The sequence below is a fragment of the Ranitomeya variabilis genome, chromosome 2 (assembly GCF_051348905.1).
Source record: "Ranitomeya variabilis isolate aRanVar5 chromosome 2, aRanVar5.hap1, whole genome shotgun sequence".
Taxonomy (NCBI): domain Eukaryota; kingdom Metazoa; phylum Chordata; class Amphibia; order Anura; family Dendrobatidae; genus Ranitomeya; species Ranitomeya variabilis.
Window position 1 is genome coordinate 80,596,075 of NC_135233.1, and position 12,838 is coordinate 80,608,912.

The following is a 12,838-nucleotide window of genomic DNA, read 5'->3' on the forward strand; positions in this document are numbered from 1 at the left end:
GTAGGTGGAGCTGGTAAGTATAGTAAGTAAACATTATATACGTATGCAAACAAATAAATCAATTTAAAATTGCTGGAGTGCTTCTTTAACATAAAAAATAGTTACTGAGTGGTTCTTATGAGTATCCTGTGGAGTTATGAAAAAATTATACATGTTTGTTTGTCATGCACTAATGTATCCATTCCCCTAAGTGCACTGGAAGCTATTTAATACAGTAATCAAAAACAATTGCAAAGTAGTATAACTCTGGTGTTATAAAATAACAATAATAATAATATAGGAATTATAATTATTATCATTATGGTGAACTACAATATGTGTATTCACCATGGGCTTTCAGAAAAGTCACATTTTGGACATTACTTTTAGGTAGCGTCCAAAAATACATACATTTTATTATTTGATTTGATATCTACAAAGCAGTGTCAGACTGGATAGTTTCCAGGTGGGCCCGGCGGGCCCTGACCTTTTCTCCGAGCCTGTCCTTTTCTTCAGGGATGTCGATAGTGGAAGACTTTCAGTCACTATGGGGCCCCTGGGTCAGGAGGAACCTGGGGCCAAATGGCAACGGGCTTCCAGCACCGTGTCTGAATATAAATGGTATCTGCATCCTCAGGATGCAGATACTGTTGGATACAATGGATGAGGAAACAGCGCATCTCCCCACTATTTAGGCCATGTTCACACAGTACGTTTTTTACCGCGGAACCGCAGCGGTTTTGCCGCTGTGGTTCCGCAGCTTTTTTCCATGCAGGGTACAGTACAATGTACCCTATGGAAAACAGGAACCACTGTGCACATGATCCTGAATTTTAAAAAAAAAGCCGCGCTGAATAGCTGCGGGAAAAAAGAAGGAGCATGTCACTTCTTTGTCCGAAACTGCAGCGGTTCTGCACCCATAGACCTCATTAGACATTGTGAGGTCAAACCCGCAGTAAAACCCGCAGATCAAAAATATATCTGCGGGTTTTATTGCGGTTTGTGGTGCAGAACCGCTGCAGCAGGAAGTGCGGGGAAGCGGGCGGAAGTGCGTGGGCGGAAGTGCGTGGGCGGAAGTGCTTGGGCGGAGAGACATGGAGGCATACCGTCGCATGGGGATCGTGTCGGCCGTTTGATTGATTTGGTATGTGTGTGTGTATATGTGTGTATGTATGTGTGTGTGTGCGTGTGTGTGTGCGTGTGTGTGTGTGTCCTTATGCGACGATAGTGCCTCCATTGTGCTAAGTCGCCGTATGGGACTACTACTCCCATCCGGTATTAGGATGGGAGAGTTGTCCCTGTGTCCGGCGACTTAGCACAATTGTAAAGTTACACAAAACACCTACACACAATACACATACATGACACACAGTACAGTACATACAACACATAACATAGAGTATATACTCACCAACAGCACACTTGTAGGCGAAGCCCTCGATCCTCCAGGAAAAAATCCCAAAATAAAAAATCAAATCCATACTCCCTGTCCGCAGAATCCATAAAACGAGTGTCCCACGCCGATCGGCTGCTCTCCGGCGATACACTGCCAGGAGCGAAGCTCCTAGCAGTGTATCGCGTACTGTTCCGGAGCTCAATGGCGCCGGCGTCTTGGTTAACGGCAGTACAGCTGCGTTGAACTTTCCCACGCAGCACTGCCGTTAAGCGAGAGTGTCGGGGTCAATGACCGCCGGTAAACTCGCTCGCGCATGCGCAGTGACACACCGACAGGAACTATGGCTCCTGTCAGTGTGTTGCTGCAGCCGTGGAGAGCAGACATATCTCTGGATGTGTCTGTTCTCCATGGAAGATCTTCGTGGGACCCTCGATGGATTTCTGCGGACAGGGCCAGGGAGTATGAATTTGTTTTTTTTATTTTTCATCTTTTTCAGGTCGAGGGTCTTCAGGACGGATTGAGCGTACAATAAAATATGGTCAAAAAGTGGGTGTCTTTATTTCATTAAAATATTTTTTTTCTAGCATTTGTGGTTTTTTTTTAACCCTTTCATTGGATTAATAATGGATAGGCGTCTTATTGACGCCTCTCCATTATTAACCGGGCTTAATGCCACCTTACAATAGCAAGGTGGCATTAACCCCTCATTACCCCATATCCCACCGCTACAGGGAGTGGGAAGAGAGTGGCCAAGTGCCAGAATAGGCGCATCTTCCAGATGTGCCTCTTCTGGGGTGGCTGGGGGCAGATGTTTGTAGCCACGGGGGGGGGGCCAATAACCATGGACCCTCTCTAGGCTATTTATATCTGCCCTCAGTCACTGGCTTTACCATTCTGGCGTAGAAAATTGCGCGGGAGCCCACGCCAATTTTTTCCGCCATTTAACCCTTTAATAGCATTAATAATGGATAGGCGTCTTATTGACGCCTCTCCATTATTAACCGGGATTAATGCCACCTTACAATAGCAAAAATACGTGCAACTGAAATATGTGGCACTTAAATATGTGATATGTGGCACTTAAATACGTGGCACTTAAATACGTGATATGTGGCACTTAAATACGTGGCACGTATATATGTGCCACTGAAATACGTGGCACGTATATACGTGGCACTGAAATACGTGGCACTTAAATACGTGGCACTGAAATACGTGGCAATTAAATACGTGATACGTGGCACTGAAATACGTGATACGTGTCACTGAAATACGTGGCACTTAAATACGTGATACGTGGCACTTAAATACGTGGCACTTAAATACGTGGCACTGAAATACGTGATACGTGGCACTTAAATACGTGGCACTGAAATACGTGGCACTGAAATACGTGGCACTGAAATACGTGATACGTGGCACTTAAATACGTGGCACTTAAATACGTGGCACTGAAATACGTGGCACTGAAATACGTGATACGTGGCACTGAAATACGTGGCACTGAAATACGTGGCACTGAAATACGTGGCACTGAAATACGTGATACGTGGCACTGAAATACGTGGCACTGAAATACGTGGCACTGAAATACGTGGCACTGAAATACGTGGCACTGAAATACGTGGCACTGAAATACGTGATACGTGGCACTTAAATACGTGGCACTTAGGCTATGTTCACATTTGCGCTGTGCGCCGCAGCGTCGGCGCCGCAACACACAACGCAAACAAAAACGCAGCAAAACGCATGCACAACGCTGCGTTTTGCGCCGCATGCGTCCTTTTTTTGATTGATTTTGGACGCAGCAAAAATGCAACTTGCTGCGTCCTCTGCGCCCGGATGCGTGCGCTGCAGTGACGCATGCGGCGCAAAACGCAAGTGCGACGCATGTCCATGCGCCCCCATGTTAAATATAGGGGCGCATGACGCATGCGGCGACGCTGCGGCGCCCGACGCTGCGGCGCAGACCGCAAATGTGAACGTAGACTTAAATAGCTGGATAGAGCTGGATCCGCGGGCTGTGATCTGTGATCAAAACACGTCCACTCATTTTGGTGTTTAGTCCCAAAATGGAGGATGGAAGAAGAAAAGGGTTGGACAAGGAAATGACATCATTTCTTTTTTTTTTTTCCCCCACTGCAGTTAAAGCTTTATTTGTGTCAAACACAGACAATCTGCAGAGAAAACTGCATAAAAAACCGCACTAAAAACCGCATCAAAAACGCACCAAAAACGCACCTGCGTTTTCTGCCAAGAGCTGCGGTTTTTGTCCTGAAAAAAAAAGGATTGAAATCAGGAACGTGTGAACATACCCTTAGACTTTTCATCTACGACTGGATGCAGCAGGTGCAACCTAGTGACGTTACTGCAACTGCTGCGTCCATCATCCACTCACTAGAGAAACTGGATAGGGGAGCATCATTTTGTATATAAAAAGATGTGGGGGCATCATACTGTGTATAGGAGGCTATGGTGACCTCATACTGTTTATTGGGGAGCTGTGGGTCATCATAATGTGTAAATGGATGCTTTATGGCCACTATATTGTATATAGGAAGCTGTGGGGTGCCATCATACTGAATACAGGATCTATGGAGTGATCATACCATGTATAAAGAGCTATAGGGACATCATAATGGGTATAGGGGACTATGGGGGCCTCATAATGTTTTTTTAGGGGACTGTGATACCGTGATTCTGTATAAAAGATGTTTATGAGATGTGGGTTATATCTTAATATATATAGGGAGCTGTGGGGGCCATCATACTGTGTAAAGGGAGCTGTGGGCCATCACACTATGTATAGGGATTTGTGGGGGTGGGGTAAAATCACATTTTGCATATAGGGGTTGTGGGGACATCATACTGTGCTGCTGGGAAATCAAACTTTGGTGGAGTTACTCTGGGGTCATCATACTATGCTTGTGTGGATGAATTTACTATAGAGGTCTCATACTGTATGTAGGGGGGGGGGCATTTTTGGGGGCATCAGACTCAAAGGGAGCATTAAAAGCAGTATCGTAGTAGGTGAAACACTAAGGGGCTTAATTACTGTGTACGTGTCGTAACACTTCTTCCTGTCTACAAAAGTTGTGCAGTATGTCTGTGCCTGAAAGTTGTGTATTATTTGACTACTTTCCAAACATATATATGTGTTAAAAGCCGTTTTGCGTGTACCTGTGCTTCAACAGACCCGTTGAAGTGCAGGTACGAACAAAACAACCTTCGTTCCTCTCATGTGCTTCCTACCTCCCTGCAGCCAGTTTTAATATTGTACTGAATAAAGACATTGGATTTTACAGGACCAGGAAATGCCACTATTTTTTCTTTCTTTGAACATATGTGGAATTTGTTATGTGTGAGCACCCGGTATTCTATGGCTTGATTGCCAAGTCCTCTATTTCACTAGACACGGAAACACACAGGTTGGTGGTGCCGGCATTTCTCTCCATTCCTATATACATATATATGCTCAAAAAAATATAGGGAACATTTAAACAACAGAATATAATTCCAAGTAAATCAAGCTTCTGTGAAATCAAACTGTCCACTTAGGAAGCAACATTGTTTGACAATCAATTTTACATGCTGCTGTGCAAATGGAATAGACAACAGATGGAAATTATTGGCAATTATCAAGACACACTCAATAAAGGAGTGGTTCTGCAGGTGGGAACCACAGACCACATCTCAGTACCAATGCTTTCTGGCTGATGTTTTGGTCAATTTTGAATGTTGGTTGTGCTTTCACACTCATGATAGCATGAGACGTACTCTACAATCCACACAAGTGGCTCAGGTAGTGCAGCTCATCCAGGATGGCACATCAATGCGAGCTGTGGAAAGAAGGTTTGCTGTGTCTGTCAGCGTAGTGTCCAGAGGCTGGAGGCGCTACCAGGAGACAGGCCAATACACCAGGAAATGTGGAGGGGGCCGTAGGAGGGCAACAACCCAGCAGCAGGACCGCTACCTCAGCCTTTGTGCACGGATGAACAGGAGGAGCACTGCCAGAGCCCTGCAAAATGACCTCCAGCAGGCCACAAATAATAATAATAATAATAATAATAATTTTATTTATATAGCGCCAACATATTCCGCAGCGCTTTACAACTTATAGAGGGGACTTCTACAGACAACAGACATTACAGCATAACAGAAATCACAGTTCAAAACAGATACCAGGAGGAATGAGGGCCCTGCTGCTCGCAAGCTTACAATCTATGAGGAAAAGGGGAGACACAAGAGGTGGATGGTAGCAATTGCTTTAGTTATTTGGACCAGCCATAGTGTAAGGCTCGGGTTACCGTGGACACTCACCCTAAGGCTCGGGTGTTCATGTAAAGCTGCATGAACCAGTTAACTGCCTAAGTAAATGTGCATGTGTCTGCACAATGGTTAGAAACCGACTTCATGAGGATGGTCTGATTGCCCGACATCCACAGATGGGGGTTGTGCTCACAGCCCAACACCATGCAGGACGCTTGGCATTTGCCACAGAACAACAGGATGGGCAAATTCACCACTAGTGCCCTGTGCTCTTCACAGATGAAAGCAGGATCCACTGAGCACATGTGACAGATGTAACAGAGTCTGGAGACGCCGTGGAGAGTGATCTGCTGCCTGCCACATGCTTCAGCATGACCAATTTGGCAGTGGGTCACTAATGGTGTGGGGTGGCATTTCTTTGGAGGGCAGCACAGCCCTCCATATGCTTGTCAGATGTAGCCTGACTGCCATTAGGTAACAAAATGAGATCCTCAGACCCATTGTGAGACCATATGCTGGTGCGGTTGGCCCTGGGTTCCTCCTAATGCAGGACAATGCCAGACCTCATTTGATTGGAGTGTGTCAGCAGTTCCTGCAAGATGAAGGCATTAAGGCTATGGACTGGCAGGCCCGTTCCCCAGACTTGAATCCGATTGAACAAATCTGGGACATCATGTCTCGCACCATCCACCAAAGTCACATTGTACAGGAGTTGGCAGATGCTTTAGTCCAGGTCTGGGAGGAGATCCCTCAGGAGACCATCCACCACCTCATCAGGAGCATGCCCAGGCGTTTAGGGAGTTCATACAGGCATATGGAGGCCACACACACTACTGAGCATCATTTCCTTGTCTTGAGGCATTTCCACTGAAGTTGGATCAGCCTGTAACTTCATTTTCCACTATGATTTTGAGCATCATTCCAACTCCAGACCTCCGTGGGATATTATTTGTGATTTACATTGATCATTTTTAGGTTTTATTGTTCCCAACACATTCCACTATGTAATGAATAAAGATTTACAACTGGAATATTTCATTCAGTGATATCTAGGGTGTGGGATTTTAGTGTTCCTTATATTTTTTTGAGCAGTGTATATACACATATACATGTTTGTACATGTATGTATGTGTATATATATATATATATATATATATATATATATATATATATATATAATTTATTTTTTTTCTTTAAGGAGAAGGACTGGGCAATTATGACTATTACTACTAGGTCCCATGATTTCCATGTATGCCCTGGAGCTAGTGTGGATATGTTAGTATATACAAATGTAGCCAAGTTTAACTATATAAAAAGAGCACCATCTTGATAACTTTGCAAGAAAGTTATCTCACTTAAATGGATTTAGATAAGTTAACATTGCAAAAGCCATTGAGTGATCTCAAGTTAGGTGTCAAATTACCTTTTCATGATATCCCAGTGCTTGCTATGTTATCTGCATTCTTTTAATGGCTACATTTATATATTTAATTTTTTGCATATTTGAGGGTGTCCTTTCACTGATTGGGAAAATATGTATTAAAGATAATCCAACAGTTATTTTAAGTTCCAACACCTCAACTAAACCTGTATATATGTATGCATTGTCAGTATCTACAGTGGGGGAAATAATATATGATCCCTTGCTGATTTAATACAGAGCACTATGTCCAGACTGGTCATAGATATCCTGGCACTGACTTGCCAGCCTTATACACACATATGAGACTGTTGAGTTCAGGTCTTGTGAAACCTGAGGCTGACCTAGTCATTGTGATCCGTGCTCGAACACTTAAGGCTTGACATGTGAAACTAGCCTGAGCGTATATTCAAGTGTAACTCTACTTACCCATTTCATGTCTGCTACTGCACACCCCAGCACCATATTTCTCTAATACATTCTTCACTGTGTCCAAGGACTCTTCATTATTTTCTGCGAAACCCAGATAGTTGTAGGATCCCATATTTATCACATCCTTAATGACTTTTCCAGTGTACCTACGATCAAACCAAACCTTTAATTAGCATGACAGAATCTGTGCACTCCAACAGACAAGCAAGGACTGAGGATTGCCACATAGAAATGACAGGAGAAGGTTAATTCAATCTCAAAAGTACACTGCTCAAAAAAATAAAGGGAACACTTAAACAAACAATGTAACTCCAAGTCAATCACACTTCTGTGAAATTAACCTGTCCAGTTATGAAGCAACACTGATTGTGAAACAATTTCTCCTGCTGTTGTGCAAATGGAACAGACAACAGGTAAAAATGATAGGCAATTATCAAGACAACTCTTATAAAGGAGTGGTTCTGCAGGTGGTGACCACAGACCATTTCTCCATTCTCATCCTTTTTGGCTGTTGTTTTAGTCACTTTTGCATTTTGTCATTGCTCTCACTCATAGAGGACCAATAGCATCCCACAGAAGTTGCTCAGGTAGTGCAGCTCATCCAGGATGGCACATCAAAGTGAGCTGTGGCAAGGAGGGTAGCTGTATTGGTCAGCACAGTGTCCAGAGCATGAAGCAGATACCAGTACACCAGGAGACGTGGAGGGAGCCGTCTTAGGGCAACAACCCAGCAGCAGGACAACTACCTTCTCCTTTGTGCAAAGAGGAACAGGAGGAGCACTGCCAGAGCCCTGCCACCAGCAGACCACTAACATCCATGTATCTGCTCAAACTGTCAGAAAGATTCCATGAGGTTGGTATGAGGGTCTGGCAGTCAAAAGTGCCACACAAGATACCATGCCACACAAGAGGTTGGTACACAAGAATGTTGGGTCTGGGGGAAAATGTGTGTAAATGGGTAACTGGCTTAGTGATAGAAAGCAGAGGGTGGTTATAAATGGTATAGTCTCTAACTGGGTCACTGTGACCAGTGAGGTACCGCAGGGGTTGGTATTGGGACCTGTTCTCTTCAACATATTTATTAACAATCTATCACAAGGTTTACACAGAAACATATCGATATTTTCAGATGATACAAAACTATGTAAAGCAGTCAATACAAGAGAAGATAGTATTCTGCTACAGATGGATCTGGATTATTTGGAAACTTGGGCCGAGAGGTGGCAGATGCAGTTTAACAATGATAAATGTAAGGTTATACACATGGGAAGAATGAATCGATATCACCATTACACACTGAACGGGAAACCACTGGGTAAATCTGACATGGAGAAGGACTTTGGGATTCTAGTTAATGATAAACTTACCTGGAGCAGCCAGTGCCAGGCAGAGGCTGCCAAGGCAAACAGGATCATGGGGTGCATTAAAAGGTCTGGATACACATGATAAGAGCATTATACTGCCTGTGTACAAATCCCTGGTTAGACCGCACATGGAGTACTGTGTACAGTTCGGGTACCGGTGCTCAGGAAGGATATAATGGAACTAGAGCAAGTACAAAAGATGGCAACAAAATTAATAAAGGAGATGGGGGGAACTACAATACCCAGAGGGATTAGCAAAATTAGGATTATTTAGTCTAGAAAAAAGATGACTGAAGGGCGATCTAATAAATATGTATAAGTATATAAGGGGACAATACAAATATCTCTCTGAGGATCTGTTTATACCAAGGAAGGTGACTGTCACAAGGGAGCATTCTCTGCATCTGGAGGAGAGAAGGTTTTTCTACCAACATAGAAGAGGATTCTTTACTGTTAGGGTAGTGAGAATCTGGAATTCTTTGCCTGAAGAGGTGGTGATGGCGAACTCCGTCGAGGGGTTCAAGAGAGGCCTGGATGTCTTCTTGGAGCCTTGCTATGTTACTTATGTTACAAGTGGGTGTTGTGCTTACAGCCCAACGCCGTGCAGAGCAACTGACATTTGCCAAAGAACATCAACATTGGCAGATTCGACATTGGCATCTGTGCTCTTCACCGATGAGAGCAGGGTCATATTGAGCACATGTGACAGACTTAGAGTGTGGAGACACCGTGAAGAACGTTCTGCTGCCTGCAACATCCTCTAGCATGACTAGTTTGGCAGTTCGTCAGTTATGGTGTGGGCAGGCATTTCTTTGGAGGGCTGCACAGCCCTCCATGTGCTAGCCAGAGGTACCCTGACTGCCATTAGGTAGCGGGATGCGTTTATCGGACCCCTTGTGAGACCATATGCAGGTTCACTGGGCCCTGGGTTCCTTCTGATGCATGACAATGCTAGGCCTCATGTGGCTGAAGTGTTTCAGCATTTCCTGAATGATGAAGGCATTAATGCTATGGACTGGCCTGCCTGTTCCCCAGACCTGAATCCAATCCAGCACATCTGGGACATCATGTTTCGTTCCAACCACCAATGCCACATTGCACCACAGACTATTCAAGAGTTGACTGATGCTTTAATCCAGGTCTGGGAGTAGATCCCTCACGAGAACATCTGCCACCTCATCAGAACCATGCCGAGGTATTGTAGGGAGGTCAAACAGGCACGTGGAGGTCACACACTATACTGAGCATCATTTACTTGTCGAGGCATTTCCACTGAAGTTGGATCAGCCTACAATTTGAATTTCCACTTTGATTTTCAGTATCATTCCAAATCCAGAACTCCATGGGATATTAGTTTTGATTTACATTGATCATTTTGATGTTTTATTCTTCTCAACACATTCCACTATGTAAAGAATAAAGATTTGCAACTGAAATATTACATTCAGGGATATCTAGGATGTGTTATTTTAGTTTTCCCTTTATTTTTTGAACAGTGTAACATTATACAAAACGGTGGCGAGACTTCAGATCTCAAGTGGAGAGATTTCGGCAGGAGTATAAATGTTCTTGGAGATTGTTTTACATATTGATACATTTTTCTAATAGTACCGCATGGGAAACTAAGGCCTTATTCAGATGTTCATGAGTTACATATTTGTTCTATCCGTGGTTTTCATGGGTAGGAAATGTAACTTTTATTAATTATGGTTTTGTTCATATGTGCATACAGTGGGTACCGAAAGTATTCAGACCCCTTTACATTTTTCACTCTTTGTTTCATTGCAGCCATTTGGCAAATTGAAAAAAAGTTCATTTTTTTCTCACTATTAATGTACACTCTGCACCCCATCTTGACTGAAAAAAACTAGAAATGTAGAAATTTTTGCAAATTAATTTAAAAAGAAAAGCTGAAATATAACATAGTCATAAGTATTCAGACCCTTTGCTCAGACAATCATATTTAAGTCACATGCTGTCCATTTCCTTGTGATCCTCCTTGAGATGGTTCTACTCCTTCATTGGAGTCCAGCTGTGTTAAATTAAACTCATAGGACTTGATTTGTAAAGGCACACACCTGTCTATATAAGACTTCACAGCTCACAGTGCATGTCAGACCAAATGAGAATCATGAGGTCAAAGGAACTGGCCATGGAGCTCAGAGACAGAATTGTGGCAAGGCACACATCTGGCCAAGGTCACAAAATAATTTCTGCAGTACTCAAGGTTCCTAAGAGCACAGTGACCTCCATAATCCTTAAATTGAAGAAGTTTGGGACCACCAGAACTCTACCTAGACCTGGCCGTCCAGGCAAACTGGGCAATCATGGGAGAAGAGCCTTGGTGAGAGAGGTAAAGAAGAACCCCAAGATCATTGTGGCTGAGCTTCAGAGATGCAGTAGGGAGATGGTAGAAAGTTCCACAAAGTCAACTCACTGCATCACTGCAGCCCTCCACCAGTCGGACCTTTATTGTAGAGTGGCCCGACGGAAGCTTCTCCTCAATGCAAGGCATATGAAAGCCCTCATAGAGTTTGCTAAAACCCATATGAAGGACTCCCAGACTATGAGAAATAAGATTCTCTGGTCTGATGAGATGAAGATAGACCTTTTTGGTCATAATTCTAAGTGTTATGTGTGGAGAAAACCAGGCACTGCTCATCACCTGCTCAATACAATCCCAACAGTGAAACATGGTGGTGGCAGCATCATGCTATGGGGGTGTTTTTCAGCTGCAGGGACAGGTTGACTGGTTGCCATTGAAGGAAACATGAATGCGGCCAAGTACTGAGATATCCTGGATGAAAACCTCTTCCAGAGTGCTCTGGACCTTGGACTTGGCCAAAGGTTCATCTTCCAACAAGACAATGACCCTAAGCGCACAGCTAAAATAACAAAGGAGTGGCTTCATAACAACTCTGTGATCATTGTTGACTGGCCCAGCCAGAGCCCTTACTTAAACCCAATTGAGCATTTCTGGAGAGACCTAAAAATGGCTGTCCACCAACGTTCACCACGCATCCTGACAGAACTGGAGAGTATCTGCAAGGAAGAATGGCAGAGGATCCCCAAATCCAGGTGTGAAAAACTTGTTGCATCATTCCCAAGAAGACTCATAGCTGTACTAGCTCAAAAGGGTGCTTCTACTCAATACTGATCAAACGGTCTGAATACTTATGACCATGTGATATTTCAGTTTTTCTTTAATACATTTGCAAAAATTTCTATATTTCAGTTTTTTCAATCAAGATGGGGTGCAGAGTGTACATGGCTGCAATGAAACAAAGAGTGAAAATTTAAAGGGGTCTGAATACGGTACTTTCCATACCCACTGTATTTGTTTGCGGACCATAGGTCCATTTTTCATTTGAGTCATGAATCAAGCCATTCAAGTCTATGGGTCTGTTGAAATCATGAATGGCATCAGCGAGCAGTCCATGTGCTGTCCGTGATTAACTTTGGTAATGGATAAGAGAAGCTTTGCAATGTTTTTGTGAAAAATCACAGATGAAATACTGATGGTAAAAACTGAAACACTGATTACATTTGAATCCAAAACAGTGATAAATTACGCAAATTTTTATGTTCTATAAAAATAATCTATGTCTGAATTTGCCCTAACACAGAATGTGGGAAATAGAAAGAGCGATTCTCCTTGATGACGGCTTTCTTCACTAAAATCAGCAATGGATGAATAGAATAAATGAACCAAAATTAACTGAAGCTTATTAAAAAGAGAAGCAGCAGAATGGTCACCTGTAGGTCCAGTTGTAGTCATCAGTTACTCGCTCCATTAGGTGAAACTGAGGCCCTGGGACACTGCATATGGGTCGATTAAAAGCATCACGGAGGCGCATGTAGATATTTCTTGTGTAGAAATTTTCAAAGTCTTGGTAAAGAGGCACAAAATCCTTGAAAACACAACAATGGGGTAATGCTTCAACACGTTTTAAACTCCTCTTTTGACTTTTTAATGTT

The 12,838-nt window shown here is 43.3% G+C and overlaps 1 protein-coding gene across 2 annotated transcripts in view; it reads right to left on the bottom strand.

Annotated features, from left to right (window-relative positions):
• Positions 1–12,838, bottom strand: part of LOC143804473 (serine palmitoyltransferase 3-like) — a 77,830-nt gene that overhangs the window by 21,762 nt on the left and 43,230 nt on the right. For both annotated transcript variants that reach the window (XM_077282594.1, XM_077282595.1), the window contains 2 exons: positions 12,617–12,771; positions 7,494–7,642 (listed from right to left, as the gene is read on the bottom strand). In XM_077282594.1, the coding sequence (XP_077138709.1) occupies positions 7,494–7,642; positions 12,617–12,771 (304 nt within the window). The remainder of the gene's footprint in view (positions 1–7,493; positions 7,643–12,616; positions 12,772–12,838) is intronic.